At 48.4% G+C, this 22,043-nt stretch overlaps 1 protein-coding gene across 7 annotated transcripts in view; it reads right to left on the minus strand.

Moving 5' to 3' along the window:
- The window catches only part of tns2a (tensin 2a), a 52,440-nt gene that overhangs the window by 2,737 nt on the left and 27,660 nt on the right, over positions 1 to 22,043 (minus strand). For 5 of the 7 annotated variants that reach the window (XM_080014707.1, XM_080014705.1, XM_080014710.1 and 2 more), the window contains exons 4-24: positions 16,364 to 16,402; positions 15,765 to 15,806; positions 14,647 to 14,696; positions 14,001 to 14,184; positions 13,415 to 13,465; positions 13,184 to 13,306; positions 12,138 to 12,202; positions 11,460 to 11,543; positions 9,700 to 9,812; positions 8,343 to 8,403; positions 7,351 to 7,426; positions 6,806 to 6,935; positions 5,065 to 5,130; positions 4,814 to 4,930; positions 2,947 to 4,491; positions 2,526 to 2,691; positions 923 to 2,187; positions 693 to 824; positions 435 to 530; positions 248 to 325; positions 31 to 108 (exon numbers count right to left, since the gene is read on the minus strand). In XM_080014707.1, coding sequence (XP_079870833.1) covers positions 31 to 108; positions 248 to 325; positions 435 to 530; positions 693 to 824; positions 923 to 2,187; positions 2,526 to 2,691; positions 2,947 to 4,491; positions 4,814 to 4,930; positions 5,065 to 5,130; positions 6,806 to 6,935; positions 7,351 to 7,426; positions 8,343 to 8,403; positions 9,700 to 9,812; positions 11,460 to 11,543; positions 12,138 to 12,202; positions 13,184 to 13,306; positions 13,415 to 13,465; positions 14,001 to 14,184; positions 14,647 to 14,696; positions 15,765 to 15,806; positions 16,364 to 16,402 — 4,561 coding nt within the window. The remainder of the gene's footprint in view (positions 1 to 30; positions 109 to 247; positions 326 to 434; positions 531 to 692; positions 825 to 922; positions 2,188 to 2,525; positions 2,692 to 2,946; positions 4,492 to 4,813; positions 4,931 to 5,064; positions 5,131 to 6,805; positions 6,936 to 7,350; positions 7,427 to 8,342; positions 8,404 to 9,699; positions 9,813 to 11,459; positions 11,544 to 12,137; positions 12,203 to 13,183; positions 13,307 to 13,414; positions 13,466 to 14,000; positions 14,185 to 14,646; positions 14,697 to 15,764; positions 15,807 to 16,363; positions 16,403 to 22,043) is intronic. The other 2 variants (XM_080014706.1, XM_080014708.1) reach the window with 2 other exon arrangements.

The raw sequence follows: 22,043 nt of genomic DNA on the forward strand, positions 1-22,043 counted from the left end.
ACAGTCAAGGCGGCGGGGCCCTGGACTCACCTGCTCCTTGCTTCAGCAGGTCAGCAGCTGTGCTCAAGTTGCTGGCTGGTTGAACCTCCTGCACATCTCCTATCAGGTCTAACAACATTGATGAGAACTGTTAACAGATGTTAACTGTTATGGCAGCCATGTAAAGTTTATTAGAATGTTATTTGTCGTGGTGGATTTAGTTATCCAAGCTACTTTGCAAAAATAACCCATGTAAAATTGTCCAGACCTTTTTCAGGAATCTTCAGGGCGCAGGGCAAAGAGATGGGTGTGATGGAGTGCTGGTAGACCAATGCTGATAGACTCCCTACAGATGAAAGACAAATGGGGGATCAGGTGAGCTTGTTCTCACCCACATCATATTTACAGTATACGCCCAAAATGTATATGGTTAGGACTTAAAAGGGCTGACTTACCAAAGTAGGGCTCATTCTGACATCCTTTAATCTTCACTCCACGAGGGCCAGTCTCTATCAGAAAGTGCCTCACCAGCTGTTCCATGGGGTCGAGCACTGTGGCATACAGGAGAGATGGTGGTTACTGCTAGAAATATGGCCTAGTACAGAATATATATATTCAAACTAAAGCCCCGACCACTGGACTTGATCAGTTCTGCAACATACCAGAAGGGACTAAAAGTAAAATGGTCGGTAACAGTGACAAAGGAGGCCCACCTTTGCTGTTGTGGTTGTTGATGTTAGCAGGGGGCGTAGCGACTTTGAGGGCCAGGCCGTAGGCCCCCTGGAAGGAGTTGCTGTCCCTAATCAAAAAGGTCCCGGGCTCCCGCTCCTTCAGCGCAGTGATGGCTACAGTTTAGAAGACACAAGAGGTTTGAAATGCCTCCTAATATATGCACACTGCATTCCTCTATGAACTGTACGTATTCTATGTCTTTCATGCTCACCTTGTTCTCTGGAGATGCCAGGCTTGTACCAGAACCTTGAGCTGTCTTGTACAAACTTTACACTGACCATGGAGTTGGAGTTTTCAGTCTCCGTGGAGATGCCTCCCTCGCTCTGTCCCACAGGAGGCGCTATCTCCCCTACGGTAGGGGAGAAGGTGACGTGGTGCTGCTGCTGTTGGATGCCATTGGCAGTCGTGGGCGACACGTGGCCTGGCCTCAGGGTGCCTACTACTCCACCATTGGGTGACCCTGGCTGGCCAGACGGGCGCCGCTTCTCCGGGAGAGGAGGCTGGGGGTGTGGGATGGAGACGGTGGAGTAGTTTGAGTGGGAGAGTGGGTGGGGATGGCTGTGAGTGAGAGTGGAGAAAGAGTGCCGATCATGGGGCAGTGTCACCTCCGGAGCAGAGGAGTATAGCTTGTCTGGATGTCCAGCCGCGGCTGGGTCCATGCCGGGATAGTAGTGATGGCCGTGTGGGTGATGGAGTCCGTGTTGGGGGCTGAGGTTTGGATGATGAGGCTCGGTCCCTGCCAGCATCAACCTCCTACCCAGGGTGGCGAAGCCAGGGACAGGGTGATCTGCGACAGGAGAGCCCTCCATGCTGCCAGATGATGGGGGCTGTGGAGATGAAGGCGACCTTCGGGTGGGGGTTTCAGGAGCAGGCATGGTGTTGGTGGTGCCGTTACGAGTGGCTTTTGGGCCTTCTTGGATGGGCTCCTCAATCAGGGGCGACCCATTTACCTGGGCTTGGACCTGCACTTGGGTTGATTTGTGTGGAACAGGGGTTTGGGTCTGTGTTTGAGTTGGAGACATTGCCTGGGTAACAGTGGATGGCAGTCCAGCAGTCTCTGAGGGATGGGGGATGTGGAGGTTGTGGGCGCGCAATGCCTGGGTCGGGGAAGAGGGTGCCTGGCTTCTGGTCTGCGTCTGCTCAGACACAGCCGTTGAGACAGGGTTAACCTGTGTAGGGGTGGTGGTCTGGGTAAGTGCGGACGGTGCTGAAGTTGTAGAGGTGCTACAATGGTTCTGTTGGTCTGCCGCTGGCTCTGCAGACTCGGCTTGCGCATGTGGGGTAACAGTGTCTGAAAGCTGGTCTTTGGGACCCTGCGCCGAAGGGGAGGGGTCCGCTATGTTTGCTGGGCTTTGTTGGGATTCCTGGTCGATATGTTCATCGCGGTAGGGCCCATCTTGGGTCTGGGAAGCATTGTAGTCACTGCCAAGGATATCAGTGGTCCGGATCTCATATTCCCTCCCTCCTAGACTGGGACTTGAGATCACACAAAGAGACACAAAAGGTCTGTCAGCATCCAGTTGAGCCGCCTATAGGTCTATAAGGATATCATGTTTAATAATGTGTCCTGCACTCCTTTGGCATTTAAACAGATACAGCGATACTGTTTTGTAACTTAAACCAGTATCAAATTTGGAACACAAGTAAACAAGCAGAACAGTTTCAGTGCTGCATGTTGAGTATAACTACACCAACCAGTGGCTGAAAAGTGTGACCCTGAGCAAAACGTACACAGCCCTTAGCCATTCAACTGGACAGAGCCGCTGACACAGCACTGGCAGCATTGTTAGTAGAGAGGGGGAACGAGGGAATACCTCTCTTGTGTGCGCAGGGGGCTGCTGTTGTGGACAGGGGTGGGCGGTCCAGACATGTCAGAGGGCGTAGAGCAGGCCCCGTGGGCGTCCCTGTTGACTCTTTTGAAGGAGCCATGGGTGATGTGGTCCCTCCAGCCCACGCTCTCTCCTGAACTACGAAGACCATCTGAGGGGGGAGAAGAACTGAGTTTTAAATACAAACGACTAACCGAAAATAATTGTATTTTACTTTAATTATTATTATTATTATTAATAATCATAATAATCATAATAATCATAATAATAATAATTGCAATTGTTTCATTATTAGTTAAATTACCTATATGCTAAGAGCTTCATGATGAAAAGATGGGAAAACAAATAGTATTTTAGTGTAAAGCAAGTCATTAAATCTTTTGTTTTTAATAAAATAACCGCTCACCAGTCTGTGAGTCCAAGCCGTAGGACTGCTGAGAATCCGCCAGGTGATGATGATGATGATGGGGTTGGTGGTGGTTGTGGTTGTGGCCGAGCTCCATGGGGCCGTTGCCGTGGGCAGAGGCAGGGGGCAGAGGGGAGGTTGACTCAGACTGGTACCCCGAGGCGTAGCCCCGGCTCTCAGATGGCGAGGGCTGGTAGGGCGAGCAAGGGCAGGCCTGGTGGGGGGTCTGGTACCCACTGCTGCTGCTACTGTACTTCAGGTCCAGGTGGGACCTGGAGGCCTCCGGATAAGCTGCGTGGCCCGACGGCAGGGGGTCAAAGGCGAACGCTGGCAGGTCATGGCTCTGCAGCCCGAAGGAGGCTACGGTGGCCCTCCTGTGCCAGTACTCTGCCTCCCTCTCCCACTGTAGCTCTGCCTCCCTGTCGCGGTCCCAGTGCAGGGAGATCTCCCTGCCCCGCCTGGGGCCGCCGGGTTCCCTCTCCCAGTGAAGTTCTGCCTCTCTGGCCCTCCTCAGCCCCGCCTCTCTGTCCCAGTGAAAGCTGTCACCTCGGTCCAGCCGTATGCCATGGTAGACAGCCTGGTCCTCCCTCCTGACGCTGCAGTCCCTGCAGGGACAGCCAGGGGGTGCCAGGCCGTCAAGAAGCATCATGTTGTTATAGGTCGGGCTGGTGGACCGCTTGGGGTGGGGCTCGTGGCCGTGGTGGTGGTGGCCGTGAGAAGGAGGGGTGCTGTGGTAGGGGACGTAGTCATCCCCTCGACACAGAAGCCTACCCGGATGGACGGAGAGCGGGTGGGGGTGGGAGTGAGAGTGGGGGTGGGGGTGTTGGTGAGGTGGCAGCTCGGACGAGGACGGGTAGGGGCACATGTGGCGAGATGGGGGGCCGGAATCCGAGCAGGAGCGGTGCAAGTAGTGTGACGTGCCACCCTGGCGGTCCCACACCAGGTCCGGGGGTGGGAGGGGCTGGTGGGAGTGGGGGCTATAGTGCTGACACAGATCCATGTACGAGGGAGGAGCGGCGGGGTTGGGGCTGGCGGATGGGGTTGCCCCGTGGTGCCCGTTGGTGCCTGGCGCCCGGTCGAGGCAGTAGCCATTGGGCATGAGGAGGGTGCGGTCGCAGCCGGGTTCGGCGCACCGCTGCGACCGGTAGCCCACCCTGCAGGAGCACGACCGGCCCAGCCGCAGCGTCCCCGTGCGCTCTGAGTGCAGGGAGTCCCCGTCGTCCAAGATGGCGGTCTCGCGTTCCCCTTCTCGGTTTCCCTCTATGCCTCCGAGGAGACGGTCGAGCTCCTCCCGCTCCTGTCTGGTCGGGGGCGGAGGGCGGACGGTCTCGTTCTGCCGTTCCGGCTGCAGAGACGAGTGGCCGGAATGAGCCGAGCAGGTGGAGTCACAGCTGGGAGCGATGAGGTTATTGGGTCGGTCCTCTATGAAGCCCGTCCCCGGACTGCTGCCATTGGTTGATGTGAGAGAACCAGAGCCGAGGGCGCGACGCTTCTTGATCTGAGCGTAGAGGCTGCCGTCCACGGGGCCTCTGGTGTGGGCGATGTCTGAAAGAGAAAGGAATCAGGATTTTTTTCCCTGTTTAGCAATCCCTGAAGCTACACGGGACAAGGCAACACTGAACAAAGTGCCAATGGATACATTCCACACTCCACATGACAGATTATTTCTTTAATCATTTAATATCAACCTCTAACTGATGCTGTTCGTCCTGAAAACGACTCGCGGTGAAACACACGGGGCGGCTGCGTCGCCAGCAATGTGTCAGCAGAACAATGCGAAGGAAGACGCCAAGAGAGAAAATGTGTTTCGATGACTGGTAACTCCTGCTAATTGTCAACGGTTTCAAATTTTCCCAGCTGCCGCTACCTTCCAGACTGTCCTGGTAGCGCTGGTTGAAGTTCTCGTAGGAGTCCCAGCGCACCACGGGGTCGGCCGTATTGTAGTCGACCGTGACGGCGGGGTCGTTCTTCTGGTACTCGCGGCCTGGGGAGAGACGCAGAGGGGGAGAAAGAACTTTGGTTAGGATTTGATTTCGGAGGACTGTTTCTTCCATTCTCCACGTCTCCTTGGACTTTAAAGAGCACGGACAAGTAGAATGGGCCGACCGACCGACCGACCTTTGATCTTCTCAGGTCCGGAGGAGAACACAAACTCCACCGTGGCGTCAGATGGGAAGCGCTCGTCTGAGAAGGAACCAAACAAAATGAATCATATTGCAGAGAAAAAGATTCTCCCACTTAATGTTTTTCCAGAATTTTGTGAAGCTTCTGTTGATTACAGGAATGATGGTATACTGTAGTATACACAAGACACGCTGTATATCCTTTCCAAAACTCAATCCTGTTTTCACTTCAGTCGGACAAGTGTAAATGCGTTTAACCCGCTTCGGGTCCCGACTCCCTGACCCCGCTCTATTGAAAAGCACTGCTCCGGCGTATAGAGTCGGCTAATATCTTCCACAGCCGTTTCCTGAGCCGGGTGACCTCTGAACGCCTCTGTTTGCATTTCTAATGCTTCATTAAATCTGATGGAACAGCTACTGCGTACACGGCCTCCGCTGTGCTGTGGGAGCTGCAATGCGGTCTTTTTTTCCATCAAAAGTATTTTGTCATTTCATAGAAAGTGAAACCCACAAGGAAATGGGATAATGAGCATGTTCATTATGGAATTAAACAATAATACAACGAGCACTGAGAACCCCAAAAAATTTTTTTTTTTTTTACTACTCTTCCTGAGGGGAAGGAAATCGTAGCCGCGAGGATGGTTTACAGAGTGCCCCCACTGTGCTTCCATCTCCAGAGGGCGGTCGTTACGTCAATTTGTCCAGTATGGGGATTAATATGGGGATTAAGCAACCACAATGAGAGGATTTAAACGTTTTCTATCACACTATTATGGGGCCCTTTTTTTTTTTTTTTTTTTTTTACGAGAGCACGCTACAGTGAATATTTCCCCGCCCGGCTGGCTTCCCAAGGAGTTGCCATTAGGGACAATTAGTCCCGCTTGGTGATTATGCTTTTCCACTGTTAAACGATTTAACCAAATTGTTGACAGTTTGAGAGTATTCAGAACGGTGGAAAAAGGCCTCATTTGACACACTCCCCAGGGACCGGTATTATTTGTTCCTCTCCGTTTACAGGGATCCAGATACAACTGTGAACATCGAAGAAGTTTTGACATGCTCTCAGTCGCTAAAGGACTAGTGGAACGTCGTATTTACTGTCATCGTTGTCATTACTCATCCCCATGCCACTTTTGTCTCGTTCACTTTATTTTACCCCTTTGTTTTAAGTGGGTACACGCAGATTTCATGCAGGTGAAACAAAACAAATGAGCTAGCAAATTATATGAGCTCTTAAACCTCAGTTCCTCAGACCCGTTTCACATACATGTATGCCGCACCCAAATCGTCCCTGACAAGTTTTTGGATGAGCATCTTAGGGGGTTCAGAACCCGGATATACTGGTTCAGGGTGGTAGGGAAAAAGTAAAATATGTCATTCTGATTGGTTTATGGTGGATGATAACCCGGTGATATCGTTCCAAATTCTTTGACTTGGCCAGGGCGTCTAAACTCTTTGATAAAAAATGGAGCCAGCAGGCATCAAATTGTTAACTGAAGGGGGAGTAACGAGTCTCAAGGTTTCCTCTTCCTCCATCTTCACTTCAATATCTGTTTTTATATTATAATATATATATATTTTTTATATTTATAATATTTTAACTGCACGCTATTTGTGAGCGAAAGTCAAAGCCGGGGGTCAAAATAACCGTATTGACCCTTTACCCCTAAATAACCATCAGTGGCAAAAAATAAATATGATCAGATCTTTGACTTAAGCCCCTGGATCCAACACACCTGAACAGGCCTCGTCCAGCTCCCCCTTGCCGAACCATAGCTGGGATCCGTGGATGGTGCAGGTGTGGAACTGCAGCCGGAACACCGTGTCCCTGTCGGCGCTCTGGGCGTGTCTGTGGTAGCACTTGACCTGCAGGGGGCAGCAGAGAGTCAAACCCAAACCCGTGCGCAAGCGAGGAAGTTTATATAAGATTCAGGTTTTTTTTCAGCGTAGCGATGAAATCTAATGTCACATTACATAACGACAGAGCAAGAAAATAAGGGATGAATCACAGCAGGTGACAAAGTGAGAAACATATTGACTGACGTGCTTAAAGAAAGGATTTTTATTTATTTTTTATTCCGCAAAAACATTATTTTCAGTATTTATTTCAGAAACGAATGGAAAGGAAACATACAAATGTTAGAAGAGAGCCATGGCTTTATTGGAACTGTTGATATTTCGGTGAAGAGAAGTCTGTGGTCATTTAGTCGCCATTACCAAAAGTGTTTTTCTGTTTTGTGGAGTTTGTGTGCGTTACGTAACCTTACAGGCTCACACTCACCATGATGTCACCTTTGAGCAGCAGCGCCGGTTCCACGGTCACACACAGCCGTCGCCCCCCGGTGCCTTGTAAGTCGCTGTGGTCAACACGCAAACACACAGACGCTCTTATGTTAAGACGACTTAAAGGCACTGGGTGGAGTTCAAATACCTACTTTCCTATGTCCTTTATGATTTAATTCTCACCGTTGTATTTTTTTTTTAAAGACCTCCTAAATCTTTCTTCGATGCAACTTAAAACTCTTAAAAGTTTATAGCAATTATTATTAATAATAATAATAATAATAATAATAATAATAATAACAATAATAAAAACAATAACAGCAAAATAATTACAATATAGATGATCATTTTTATTTTTAATAATAATAACAATAATAAAAACAATAATAACAGTAAAAAATTATAATATAGATGATAAAAAATATTAATAATGATAACAATAATAGAGCTCTCACAATTATTACATAATCACCGATTGCATCTAAATTTAAGGGAGATTTTAAGCCAATGTTAGAAACGTTGAATGTAAATTGGGTGCATTCTACCGAAATAATTTCAAATTTTCGATGTCAATTCATTTCTTTTCTTCACAGAATTGATGTATGTTATTAAGGTAATATTATGATAATGACATAAAATGAACCAAAAATACAATGAAATTGTATCGCGATTAATTTACCAAGATCAACTGAAATGTCATGATTGTAACAGCCCAGAATGACAGGAGGTAAATACAACCAGGAGGAGAGGGGAACAATAGAAAATCGATGTTTATTGTGACAGTCAGTGTGTCCCCTTATGCAGGGCATATTGTTTGCTTCTCCTGGCGTTCGTCCCTTTGTTTACCATGCGACTGTATTTAAAGAACAAAAAAACCCCCAAAAAACAGCGAACCTCTCTCCTGCAAGGGAAATCCTGCAGAGGGAGAAAACGCAACGCTACGCCCCATGTGTGTTATTAATTGGTAAAACGATCGCGGGGAATACTCACTATATGCCCGAGGTGTAGACCAACTGCATGGACTGGTAGATCTTTAAGAATGGGTAGTAACCTGAGAGAGAGAGAGGGAGAGGGAGAGGGAGAGAAAGAGAGAGAGAGAGAGAGAGAGGGAGAGGGAGAGGGAGAGAGAGAGAGAGAGAGAGGGAATGGGAGAGGGAGAGAGAGGGAGAGGGAGAGAAAGAGAGAGAGAGAGAGAGAGAGAGAGGGAGAGAGAGAGGGAGAGAGAGAGAGAGAGGGAGAGGGAGAGAGGGAGAGAGGGAGAGAGGGAGAGGGAGAGAGGGAGAGAGAGAGGGAGAGAGGGAGAGGGAGAGAGAGAGGGAGAGAGAGAGAGAGAGGGAGAGGGAGAGAGGGAGAGAGGGAGAGAGAGAGGGAGAGAGAGAGAGAGAGAGAGAGAGAGAGAGGGAGAGGGAGAGAGGGAGAGAGGGAGAGGGAGAGAGGGAGAGAGGGAGAGAGAGAGGGAGAGAGGGAGAGGGAGAGAGAGAGGGAGAGAGAGAGAGAGGGAGAGGGAGAGAGGGAGAGAGGGAGAGAGAGAGGGAGAGAGAGAGAGAGAGAGAGAGAGAGAGAGAGAGGGGGATATTTAGTAAGATGAGTAGAAGATCTGAAAAAAGGAATTACACAGATGAATAGATAGATACCGTACTATCTATCTATCTATCTGTCTGTCTGTCTGTCTGTCTGTCTGTCTGTCTATCTGAGGCAAAAACCTTTTCACGGCACTGTAGACATCTCATTTGTTTTCTTTCGTTTGTAATGTTATTTATTGCTAAACGGAACACTATTTTAAACTCATTGAGTTCAACAATGAACGTGACATAGTCCAGTCACTTCAACTTGACTTTTGTCTAATTGAAATGCATTCACAGCATATGCATATAAAAGTTTAATCAAGGACTGTTTTTACCGATATTAAATGCTTAATCACTGGGATTGGTATTGGGGACCACAGAGACGGAGATATAGCTGAGATATACAGATAGAGATGCAGAGGGATGGAGGCAGCGCCACTCTGGTAAACTCAGAGGAATGTGCTGACTGCCGCCCCTCTCTCTGCGCTCCATCATTAGATTGAAGATAAACAGATATGTGTGGGTGGAGAAAGATGAAGAGGAGGACGGCAAAGATCAGCATCTAAAATAAACGCAGCTATCTCCTAAATAAGTGGTGCTGTGATTCACGAGGCAGGAATGAGACAAATTACACATCACAAATCAAACGAACACGCGCACACGCACGCACGCGCACGCACACACACACACACACACACACACACACACACACACACACACACACACACACACACACACACACACACACACACACACACACACACACACACACACACACACACCTCCTTCTCCCTGGAAGTTGGGGAGCGAAGGGATGAGAACCTGGTGGAGGAAGAGCGGGCTGCTGTTCATCTTGATGGCACCGGAGAGAAGGCCGCCGAAGTAATAGATATACCTAAAAGAGAGGGAGGGGGGGGCGTTGAATAAAAAAAGGAATTCTTGCACCGAACAGATTTGAATATTTTACATGTTTACAGAAGCAAAGAACCAACAAAATATTGCTCTAGCGGTATGAGCAACGCACGCTCTTTGAATATGGAGGTGAAACTATTTCCATATTTACATTCCTTTCTAATAATTACAAAATAAATAAAAATGAAAAACATTAAGTTAATAACAATAATAAACAAATATAATAATAATACAGTGGTACCTCGACTTACAACTGTAATTCATTCTATAAGAACGGTCGTATGTTAAAACAGTCGTATGTCGAAGCAATTTTTCCCATATAAATTGTGGGTGAAAATAAACAAAACACACAGCACAAACACATGTGAAAAAAATATCGATAAGCCACGAACTACGTGCACACACCATGTAGGTCGCCCGCTGACTGACTGCTGACTGGCCGCCGACGCGCCAACTGCAAAATCCACGGTCGTATCTTGGAGCAGTCGGTCGCAAGTCGATAGAAATTTTCGCGACTATCGCTACTAGTATCTTGGATTAGTCGTAAGTAGATGCAGTCGTAAGTCGAGGTACCACTGTAATAATAATAATAATAATAATAATAATAAAATTAAATACTATTAAAAATCATGAGAGCTTGAGAGAGAGAGAGAGATAATTGAATAATTGGGGGGTAGAGGGATAACAGAGGGAAAGAAGGCGGGAAATGCAGAGGGAGGGATGGATTGACTGATGGGGAGAGGGAAAGAATGATGGAGAGAGTGAGAGGGATGGATAGGGAGAGGTGGAGGGAAGAGAGAGGGGAGGGAGGGGGATGTGAAAAGCATTTGACAGAACAATGCAAACAAGCAGATGCTGCCATCTGATCGCATTGGATTTGGGAGGTTGGCAGGAGGTGCAGAGGGAGAGAAGGTTGGGAAACGAAAAGTGCTGGAAACCTGTATGGCTGAGGAACAGGCCAAAAAAAATGCTGGGTCGGATATTGGAGGAAACGCGGCCGAAATCCAGTCCGATCTAGCCTGGAACACCTCCGCGACATAACACAAAGTGACGTAAACTAGCTCTGTGACAACAGTAGATTTCGGTTTTAAATGCTCCAATTGCTTTAATGACTGAGTAAAACAAAGCAGGGGTGTTGTACGGGTCATGATGTTGTTGGCTCGATGCATTTCTTCCTGTTAGTTCGTGAAGTGTTTGTTTGAGCAGTTTCAGCCCTCTTTAAGCGAAGTGCATCGAAAAAAGTTAGTTCAAATTAAAGCAAAAAAAGTGCTATCGGCATCGGTATAGGGGAAGAAAAAGTTGCATTGTGTAATCTCTACTTGCTCCCGGTGGCTCTTACGTTTTGGCTTTGACAGGAAAACGCCATTAGATCACCTGTAAGCAGGTTTGAATCATAGGATTTGGGGTTACTGCACTATTCACAAAACATCCCGAGGCCTAAAAGAAAAAGTAGCTCCCGAAACGCACAGAGTTTTCCTTCATAACTCCAAATCCTGAGCGCGGGCGCCGTTTTCGGTAAGCTCCAGTTACGAGGGGCAATTAAACCATCGGCCCTTCATCTCTCCGCACATAACCGGGGCCCCTTCCCTCCCAATCTCTCCCCTCCTCCTCCCCCTCCTCCTTTTCCTACCTGTTCTGGGACGGCTGGAGGGACGAGGACACCTTATCTTCGCAGAACTTCCTCATGGCCAAAGTACTGAGGGCCTGGTCCGCCCTGCACACACACACACACACACACACACACACACACAGAACGTAAGCCAACCATTTCCATCCACGGAGAAACAGCATCCAGACTCTCCGGGTGCCAGAAGGCTCATGGATGGGATACAGCTGGCATCGGCCACAGGATAGACCAGTTTCCACTGTTCCTGTGTTAAAAAAAAACAAAAACCGACTGGGCTCCATCTATCAAAGAGCTTATCAGCCCGTTTACATTGGAATCGCTCCGTCGTATACAACGGAAAAACATCCATCTGCGAAGCGGCGTGCGAGCAGCGCACAACGTAATAAAACCCTCCTTTGAAGACATTCCGCACGTGCGTTTCGCTTACTCAATCCGTCGCCAACATCACGTCTGGCGTTTTTGAACGCATTCCACGCGCGGGGAGGTTTGACTGTGTTGAGAACTGCGGCGTTGGATATCTTCATCGCACGCATGCATACACACAGGCACACAAACACACACACGCACATAAATGCATGTACACACACACATGAAAGCATGTACACACACACACACACACACCCATACACAAAAATGCATGTGCGCACACACACACACACACACACACACACACAGGCTCACCCTGCGGAGATCTTGCTGTAGTGCATGTAGGCTGCTATTATCACGCCCGTTTTGCCCTTGTTGCCCTGTAGTAGAGAGAGAGAGAGAGAGAGAGAGAGAGAGAGAGTACAGTAAAGACAAAGTCCTCCGAAAATGCAACATTACAGAACCCTACCGTACCTTTCAACCTCTGCCGCAGGGATTTGCGTCAGTATGTCTCATTTCGACAGTCTCCACTTTATTTTTCTCGAGAAAGATAAATGGGAGATGGAAGCGAGAGTAGACGGAGAAACATAAAGAGGAGCGAGAGAGAGAGAGAGAGAACGGGTACAGGGATACAGGGAGAAACAAATTAAAAAGCTCCCTGTGGCGTGTTTTTTTTTTTTGGTCTTCACACTGGGTGTTCTCTACTTCCTGACACATTCCAAAGGACATTCCCGCGCAAAATTCTTGAAGTGACCCGGACGGACACCAGCGGCAATGAGAGAAGTCCCAGCGGAAGAAAAAAACAAACAGAAGCACCACAGAGGTATGGAGCCTCTTATTGACTGTATATTTCCTCGAGACAAATGAAGTGTCGTTTTGAAGCTTGTACGCCCTCTTCTCATCCCAAAGCCTCTGGTCCTTGGCATCATCTTTAGTCTGGGAATAAAAATCTGAGAACTTTGAGCTGGATAAGTGCTGGAATGTCAGTAGACCACAGCGGTTCGTTGTCTTTGATTTCGTGTTGACTTTCCGTCAAAACTGAGAAATTCTTCAGCGGCCAAAAAAGTGAGGGAAGGCAATGGTGGCAGGTGGTCAATGTTTAGCAGACAGAAATTAAAGGCTACCACAAGTAAACCCATCCAAAATGAATCAAACTCTTTGGAGACGTGAAGCCTGGCCGGGAGAATTAGTTTGTTTCAGCGACAGAGGATAAACGCTGGGGAGTCGAATTGGAAATGTTGAAGTAATTTTGCTGGAAAATACGAAAGCTTGAAGCCTGAAAAAAAAAAAAAGAAACCTCTCGTTTCCAACGTGAAGCCACATTGAGATGCCCCCACCCTGCTGCCAGGGTGAACTCTGACCTTGCAGTGCAGGACCACCACATGCTGGGGGTCGGAGGTCAGCCACGTCTCCATGGCCTTACACATGGCGCAGATCTTGTCCAGAGGCGGGGCATGGAGGTCGGGCCAGCCAAAGTCATGGACCTGGGGCAGAGGAGAGGTGATGGGGAAATGACGGGTGAGTAAAAAGGGAAAGGTTACACGTGAAGGAAGGATTGGATCCTATGGATTCTGAACAGTGGGTTTGTATACCTTCGGATTGAGTCGGCTGATGTCGTGGCGCCTTTCGGAAAGGTTGAAGAGCTGAAAGGTACAGAAGTTCACTCTGCGTCAGGGTTGTCCCTCTGAAGGAGCCACTCAAGAACTTTTAAGCGCATTATATGTTTTCTCACACCCATACGCCTTCTCCCTGTTCTCTAGTGTCGTGATTCTCCACCTTTTTCATATCAAGGCCCCTCAATGTGATACCCATTAGGTCAAGGACCACAATTTGTTCAGATTTTGCCTCTGGGACCCCCAATCTGAGAAGATTTTTATGGCTAGATATGATTTAGTCCAAACCTCCACACCTGTCTATACTGTAGTTAGGGAGACAGCTGTGAAACTATGATCAAAACAGTCATTATTGTACATTCTCTAATGGTGCGAATGTGTCGTAAATCAAATAATTGCGAAGGATGACTATTAATCATTTTCCTGGGGACCTCCTGGAACCTCTTGAAGGCCCCTCTGAGGATCACCTGGGCCCCACGTAGAGAACCGCTGCTCTGGTGAACGCTTTGGCTCGCCGGTCAGAGAGCAGGGGGGAAGAAACCTCCGGTGGGCGCGGCTCCCTCACCAGAAACTTGTCCTGGTGCTTGCTCTTTAGCATGGCGGCCACCTCCTTCAGGTTGAGCCGGTAGCGCTGCTCCTCCAGCCGCGGGGGGAAGAAGACGGAGATGATCCGCTCGGTGATGTAGGTGAGGTCGAAGTCGTAGTGGCGCTCCATCACCCGCTCCATCACGCGGTCCACACTGAAGCTCCTGAACGGGGGGGGGCGGTGGTAGCGAGAGAGAGAGAGAGAGAGAGAGAGAGAGAGAGAGAATGAGATGAGGAGGAACGGGCGAATCCATGGAAGGCATGGACAGAAACCAAGAGATGTATATATATCGCGGCGTAATAATTTGGTTCGGAGCAGGATTTGCTGTGCGTCGGTGTTGACTGACAGAGCTAAAACGGAGTGGGACGCGCTTGAGAAAGGAAGGAAGGAAGAGGGCGCGTGGAAACGTAGAGATGGCCACAGATGGTGTCCATAGGACAAAGCTGTGCGTGTGAAACGGAGGTCAAAACAACAGAGCCAACTCTGACTCCTTTGGGAAGGACGAGGGGGGAGGGGGCAACTGTCAGACGACGACGACAACAACAACAACAAATCTATTTCCGTTATTTCAGTCGAGCTTTAAAACAAATCGACCAAGAGAAGACATGTTCAATGGTCACTTCACCTGGGCAGAGTGCTTCTCTGCTTGGTGTAGTTCAGCGATTTGGTCGACCCCTGCGGACATAACAAAAGGAATAAAATCATAATAAATGTTAACTGTTCAACAATAATTATGAAATGCATTTAAAAATGTACATATCAAAAACAAGGGTCTCCTCCAAAAGATTCTTATCTTTTATAAATATTTGTTGGGGATCTCATATTACTTTTGAGACCGGTCTTTCCCTCCCTATTAGGTCCATGGCGTTTGGTCAAAACCAAAATTCTGGATTTAGATTTCAGTTTAAGATATAGGATTTATATTTAGATTTAACATTTCGATTTAACACATAATTCTTAAATGTATATACAGTATGGGGAAAAAGTCCATTGTAGTGCATTTTTTGTGGGGTGTAATTTCTCTAAATTTAAGAGATCTAGATTTGATATTCAACTTCACAAATCTGCTTTTTTTTCTTCTGCTCCGGTGTCGGACACAGACGATAACCCCGCAGGTTGTGAATAAGGAGGGAGGGAGAGGGAGGAGAAAAGATGAAGGCTGTAATCAGCGTCTGTGGATCCGCTTGACGTCAAGTTGTACTCCAAACGTGAGTTTGCATAAAGCTAAGAGCGTTCGAAATAGCCAGATGTGTTGTCGCTCTGCCCTAAATATCGCTCATCAATTTGTGACCCAGGCATCCCAGCGTTCATTTTGTCAGGGGCGTCGCCGCTGCATCTAGAACGGCCTGCTACATTCCACCTGTGTGTACTATCATCAATACTACGACTGAAAAGATCAAATGTTTTTTGTACCTAATACATGGTCATGAAGCATACAATTGATGTACTGTAGTACTTCATCCTACATTTGCACACTATTTGAGCATACTAAACACTCATTTGGCGTATTAGTTAGTATGCAAGTATGCCATTCCGAAGGTAATTTGCTGTTCCAGAGAAGGGACTGGTGGGACGTCCTTCCCAGGAACAGCAACAATGGGCCCAGACTTTGAGTCCTTTTTGGTTGACCGTCAAACGTCCAGGGGATGAGAGATTAGGTTTAGAATGATGATGAGGGGGGATGAGGAAGAGGCGAAGGAGGGGAAGGAGAGAGGGTGCGTCCATCTGGTTAGGCGCTCTCACCAGGTGCTGGATGTGTCGAGACGGGGCGGTCCCCCTGCGCTGCTGGAGGAAAGGAAGGAAGGGATGGTGCAGGGGGAGGGGGCAGGAGGACGATACGCGGCGAGGGACGAGGTCAGCAAAGGGATGAGGAGGAAGAGAAGGGGATGAGAGGAACGAGAGGAGAGGAGGAAGGGGAGAGTTAATTCAACAAACAGAGGCTCCCTGATGGATAAACATAACTACTTCCTTCTGCAGCGTCTCTGCAGTTTTTTTTATTTTCTTGTCCTTGGGCGCCTTGGGTGTCCCGCGGCGCCCTGAGCCCAAAGCGGCGCTCCAAGGAATCCCAGGAAGGGCCGGGTTTTGTCAACAACCTTTTTTTTTTTTTTTTACAAGCCTTCTACAAGCCTTTCTAGGAGTGGGGAGGGTTTCCCTTAAGAGTGTAGATCAAGGAAAAACCAGAGACCCTTTAACTGAAGACAGTGTTACGAGGGAGCATAAGCCCCAACTCGCCCACAGGATGGGTTTTATGTAAAAACAAAAAACAAAAATAAAACACAACAACAAATAAAGTCGAAGACAGCAGAGAGACAAAGTCAGAAAGAGAAAGAGAGACGTCGTACCAGATCATTGGAGGGTGCCGGGGTGCATGGCGAGGTCACCTGGAACACAGACGGAAAGGGCTGCATCAGAAAGCTATATCGCACATGAAGGCATGCAGGAAAAAAACAGTCTAACATGGACACACGCCGTTTGGGAGACAAGACAGAGGAAACGCTTTCTCTGGGAAAAAAAGAGCTAAAAGTAGAAAAACACACCAGATAGCAGAGGCCTGACAAGCTACCGGGACCTCCATCCTGGAGAGCGGTATTTACGGGTCAACAGTTCCTGTTGGGTCTCGCCGTTCCAAATCCATCACCATAAACGCCAAATCCACAGCAACAATTTCCTCATAACCGTTTGCAGTAGCTCTAGTCTTAAAATAAAAGAGGATCGTGAAAGAGACAATTAGTCCTCTCATGTTGTGTCGATATGTCGGAGCTAAACAGTTGTATTATTGACACTGTGTGACTCTTTACATTTACATTTAGATTTAGTCATTTAGCAGACGCTTTTATCCAAAGCGACTTACAAGGGAGAATAACATTCAAGCTACAGCTATTTGGGAGTGTGGCCGCCTGCCCGTGAAATAACTCCAAAAACACAGACGATTAAACGACAGTACCATGTCATTCACTCACATCGCTGAGACATGTTGTTGCTGGGCTGCAGCCAGGTTGAAGAAGATGCATTTAGAAACCAGCAAGGAAAAAAAGACCAGGGCTGTAAAACTACTCAGTTGTACCAGCGCCCAGAGCCAAGTCAGTCAAACCAACCGCATGCCCTTGAGCGACTTTTCAAAATAAAAGTACACCGGCAGACATGCTCACTGGCCACACGAACGCATGGAGGCAGTCGGACACGCCCGCAGATATAAATAAGGCACACACACACACACACACACACACACACACACACACACACACACACACACACACCCTATTCCCATGTCTGGTTCGGCCTACAGGTCAATGAACTGTGACCAGGGGAAGCATGGCCCTCAAACAGCGGCCCTAATGAGGGAGGTCCGCGAGGGGATCTGCACAGTCATGCTTACATAACACACACACACACACACACACACACACACACACACACACACACACACACACACACACACACACACACACACACACACACACACACACACACACACACACACACACACACATTTCAAGCAAGCACACGCACATGCACGAACACACGTAAAATAACTACATCATTGCAGGACCTGTGGGCAGTTTCTGACAAACTGTTGATGCACCAGGGAATCATAGGTACACACACACACATACACACATAAACACATACACACACACACATACATACACACACACACACACACACACACACACACACACACACACACACACACACACACACACACACACACACACACACACTGGTATGTTTGTTTGGCTACAGGAAAAGGGCCTGTGTGTGTCTCATTGTGTATGGAAGGGAAGTCACTCAGGCCTTGAACTTGTGGGTGTCACCGTCTGTAGGGTTTGTGTGTGTGTGGTGCATGGGTGTGTGAGTATGCATGCTGATGATGCCAACTGGGGTTTCTTTCTTTCTTTATTTAGTTTTCTTTTCTTTCTTTCTTTCTTTCTCTACTTCTATACATTTTCTTTCTTTTCGTTTCCTCCCTTCTAAATTTCTTTCTAACCTTATTTCCATGTTTTCTTTCCTTCTTTTCTTTCTTGTCTCTCTGTCTTTCCTTTTCTTTCCCTTCCCTCTTTCATTCTTTCCTTCTGTCTTTCCTGATTTTCTTTTCCTTCTTTCTGTCTTTCCTTCTTCCCTTCTTCCAAGTGCCCACGTAAATGTCAGAGCGTCTCCGGTGACGCCGACGCCGTTGTCAACAGGAAGTTGGAGGAACAGATAATGAGCTCGAACCAGCACTGCCTCCTTTCACTTCGACTGCAGCCGAAGGAAAGCGGCCGTGCTTCAATCCCTGATATCAAGTAACCAACTGGGCAGTGTTCCTGCATGACTCAGAGAAATCCATGCTTTTGTTGTTTTATTCCCCTCTGCCCCCTTCGGAAAATAAATCGTATCATGTCTTATCCTGTGTTATGGTTGAATGTGCTTTGGTCTCTATCTGTGTGTGTGTGTGTGTGTGTGTGCATGCGTGCGTGTGTGAGTGTGTGACGTCTGACTGTGTCTCTGCCTACTGTACGTTTTCTGCGGTGTCTGTGATGCCACAAACGTACAAAGAGTCATCAAGACAGGGCATTGTAACTCTAATTGACGCGTAAATGGGACCCACACATCAGCGCCTCATGGTGCAAGACACGTTGAGGTTCCAGGGAGACGCATTTCAATTCAATTGTCGTGTGGGATGAAAGAAAAGACCTCCAGCTCGAGTTCAAAGCCAGCGGCGTTTTCTTATTAAACCCTCTTTTACGACTCCACTGGGGTTCTCCCGCGTCCCGGTCCATATGCTTTTCCTCACCAGGCTGGGGCCATGTTTTGGGCAACGGGGAACTGCTCCCTCATGTTCCATGTCTCCCTGCTAAAGTGGACTCCTTTGGAAGTCTTCGGTGCAGATTTGCATCCTCACCTGGGACCGGTGGATGGATACCAATGTATCGATACTTCCATAACAATTGGTCATTCCGAAGTGATTAAATGTGCCTTTGGGGGAGTTCTGAGACTTCCATCTGCCAGCAACAACTTAGAGACTCGTGAGACTCTAAGTTGGGAATGTGCAGATTGTAATGGAACAGATGTAGTTGATGTGTGCTTTGTCCTCCTGTTCTATGTCGGGGGAGGACGTCTCACAAATCAGCGTTTCACTTTCTTTCGCTTGCTACATGTTTCGACCAATCATGTCGCTGGGATCGGGGATCCGTTAGCAGGCGTTACATGGAATGAGTCCCTACTGGAATCGGCCCGACCAGCGAAACCATAACAATAACATGCTGATTGAAATGTGACAAGTCTGACCAGCAATTGCCAGGGACTAAAAAACCTTTTTAGAAAACGACCGCTGGGATCCGAGATCACTCCTTGGCTCATAGCGAGCACAAACTCGGCCAGCGCTGATAGATTAAACTTCTTCCCGCGGCCGGTGGGAAGATGAGCTAAAACATGCTGTCTGGACACCGACATTCTGCGACAGAGTTTCTGGAAAGGTTTCCAATCGGCAACGAAGCGCAGACTGGCCACCGCAGAAACACACGATAACATTATTAAAATCCTCACTTGTAAGCTCCCTCTTGCCACCCGCAAACGAGTTTCTCTTCGCTATGATATCCTCGCAACACTCCCGAAAAGGGGGCCACCTTCGAATCTCTGGTTTCCGGTGCAAACTCCAAGTAAGTTTAGGGATCCACAATTAACTTTCCATCTCTTTATCTACCCATTTCTCTGTACCCTCCCGCTCTCCCTCTCCCTCTCCACCTCCATCTCCGTCTATATCTCGTGTTGGGATTTGTCCCATGCAGAGAGCCCGGAGAGGGCCAGCGTAGCCTCGTTCCCGACAGATGGACAGAAACGAGGCTACGCTGGCCTGTACCGAGTGGTATTTCGAATCAAGCAGAGTCCAGTCCAGTCTAGTCCGGTCCAGTCCAATAATGTGCTGACTGGGTTGTCTACGTCAGACCAAACACACCGGATTTCCAACCCCTGCGGGCCAACACTCGCAGGTTTCCTGTTAATGGCGCTCCACCCGACTCCTTCCATTTTGCTCTTCTCACTCCCTTTCTACCCTCTTTTGCCCTCCTGTTTTCGCTCCTCTCTCCACCTGCTCCACCCCCCTCTTGCACTTGCTCCTGTCTTGGTCCCTCACTCAGCTTTTCAACACCCAACTTCTTCCAACTCTTTTGTCCCCACCTCATTCTGTCATCATAGCTGTCTCTTTCTCTTCCTTCCGGCATCCTCCATCACTCTAGTTCTACTCCCTCACTAACTTCTGCTTTTACTGTTGTCTTCAACTTTTCCTTGTACATCGTCTCTTCTCGTCTCTAGATTTTTTTTTTTTATCACCCTTCATTTCCCTCCCCCTCGTTCGCCCTATTTTCCGAAGCTCCCCCACTTCGCTTTATTCTCTCAGACGGCTTCCCTTTCAACTTGGCCGCCTACCTGACTGGAGCGCCTTCATTTTTGTTTTTCCAATGAATCAACCCACCTTTCCTCTCGTTCTCCGCTGTGGGTCACTGGCGACGTTTCAAAGCCCTCATCACGGGCAGCGTTTCAGTTAACGTTCTAACCTCCCTCGTTCCGTCCAAGTGCTCCAGAACAAGACCCCCAAAAACGTCCAAAGTGCTTGCTAACTTGCTGTGACTCGCTGGGGACGAGTCGAGTGCCAGCTTAAAAGGGTTCTGGACAAAAGGGACGTCCACCGCAGTGTGAAATGCGAAGAACAGGACACATACGTAGACGTAGCTCTTCTGAATGGAAAACGTGGACCTCAATCTCCGTCAAGGCCCCCTCTCAATAAAGACACGTGGACAATGTTGCAATGTCCATTCCATCTCACTCGCCATCCCCTTCTTCTCCTCCTGTCACTTATTTACAAGACATATTCTCCATAGCTGTCCACCACCAACCACCCACTACTTTCCAGTTGGGTCCAGCTGACTGGGCTCAGGGCCTCAATTCCCTCCTCTGTACGCCACCCTTTTCTTCTCCACCTCGGTCAAAGCCTTCTCAAACTCCCTTAACCCCTATTCTCCACCACCATTCTCTCTCTCTCGCTCTCTCTCTCCCTCCCTCCCTCCCTCCATGCCCTGCAGCCATCTCACATCTACCCTTCTTTGATCCATCCAGGCTAAAAGGAACCGTGGCTAATGGCTAATGCAGACCCCCTCGTCTCCCCTCAACGCATGGCTTCATAACCCAATGGCTTAAAAGAGGGGTTAGGCCTGGATAACTAGAGGATGAGCTGGCAGCCACGCTATGTTATTAGTGTGATTAGTGTGTTTTTTGTGTGTGTCAAAACAAGGTAAGAAAGATTGGGAGATAAGTTAGGAGATAAAAAGGAGGTCTGTGTCAGTGAGTGAGTGTGTGTGTGTGTGTGTGTGTGTGTGTGTGTGTGCGTGTGTGTGTGTGCATGTGTGTGCGTGTGTGTGTGTGCGCTTGTGCGTGTGTATGCATGTGTGCATGTGTGCGTGTGTGCGTTTGTGTGTGCCATTTCTGAACCTCAGAGTACCTTCTTGACCCCAGATCACAGTAAAAGATGCCGTAAACTTGTCCCATGTAGGAAAGGAAAACAGAGGGTCCCCAGATGTGCAGCCAAAACCGAGGTCTTTTCGCACCACGACATGTTCACTGTCGTACCTCATTAAGAGCGTGGTATCCTTGACAACTACATCAGCAAACAAAACTTTGAATCCCAAGACCCCGAACAGGACGTTCCTTAGTTACACAGGAACATAGCTCTAACAGTGTGTCCGTGACTGTTCCGTTTGATGCTTACAGCCATGTGGTACATTCCCTCAGCTCCCCCGGGGAGGTGCAATCAGGGAGCACTGATGAAAGCTGCACCCAATCCGGGGCGAAAGCTGATGCTAGCCGTGACCTTGTGGTTGCAACCTCGCCGTCATGAGAAAGAGAGCGAGAGACATAGAAATACAAAGAAAGACAGAGAGAGAGAGAGAGAGAGAGAGAGAGAGAGAGAGAGAGAGAGAGAGAGAGAGAGAGGGAGAGACGTGAGAAAGCTCTGGCCAGGGGGCAGCGATGTCTTACATAACTGTAACA

The sequence above is a fragment of the Zeus faber genome (genome assembly GCF_960531495.2).
Source record: "Zeus faber genome assembly, chromosome: 15".
Taxonomy (NCBI): domain Eukaryota; kingdom Metazoa; phylum Chordata; class Actinopteri; order Zeiformes; family Zeidae; genus Zeus; species Zeus faber.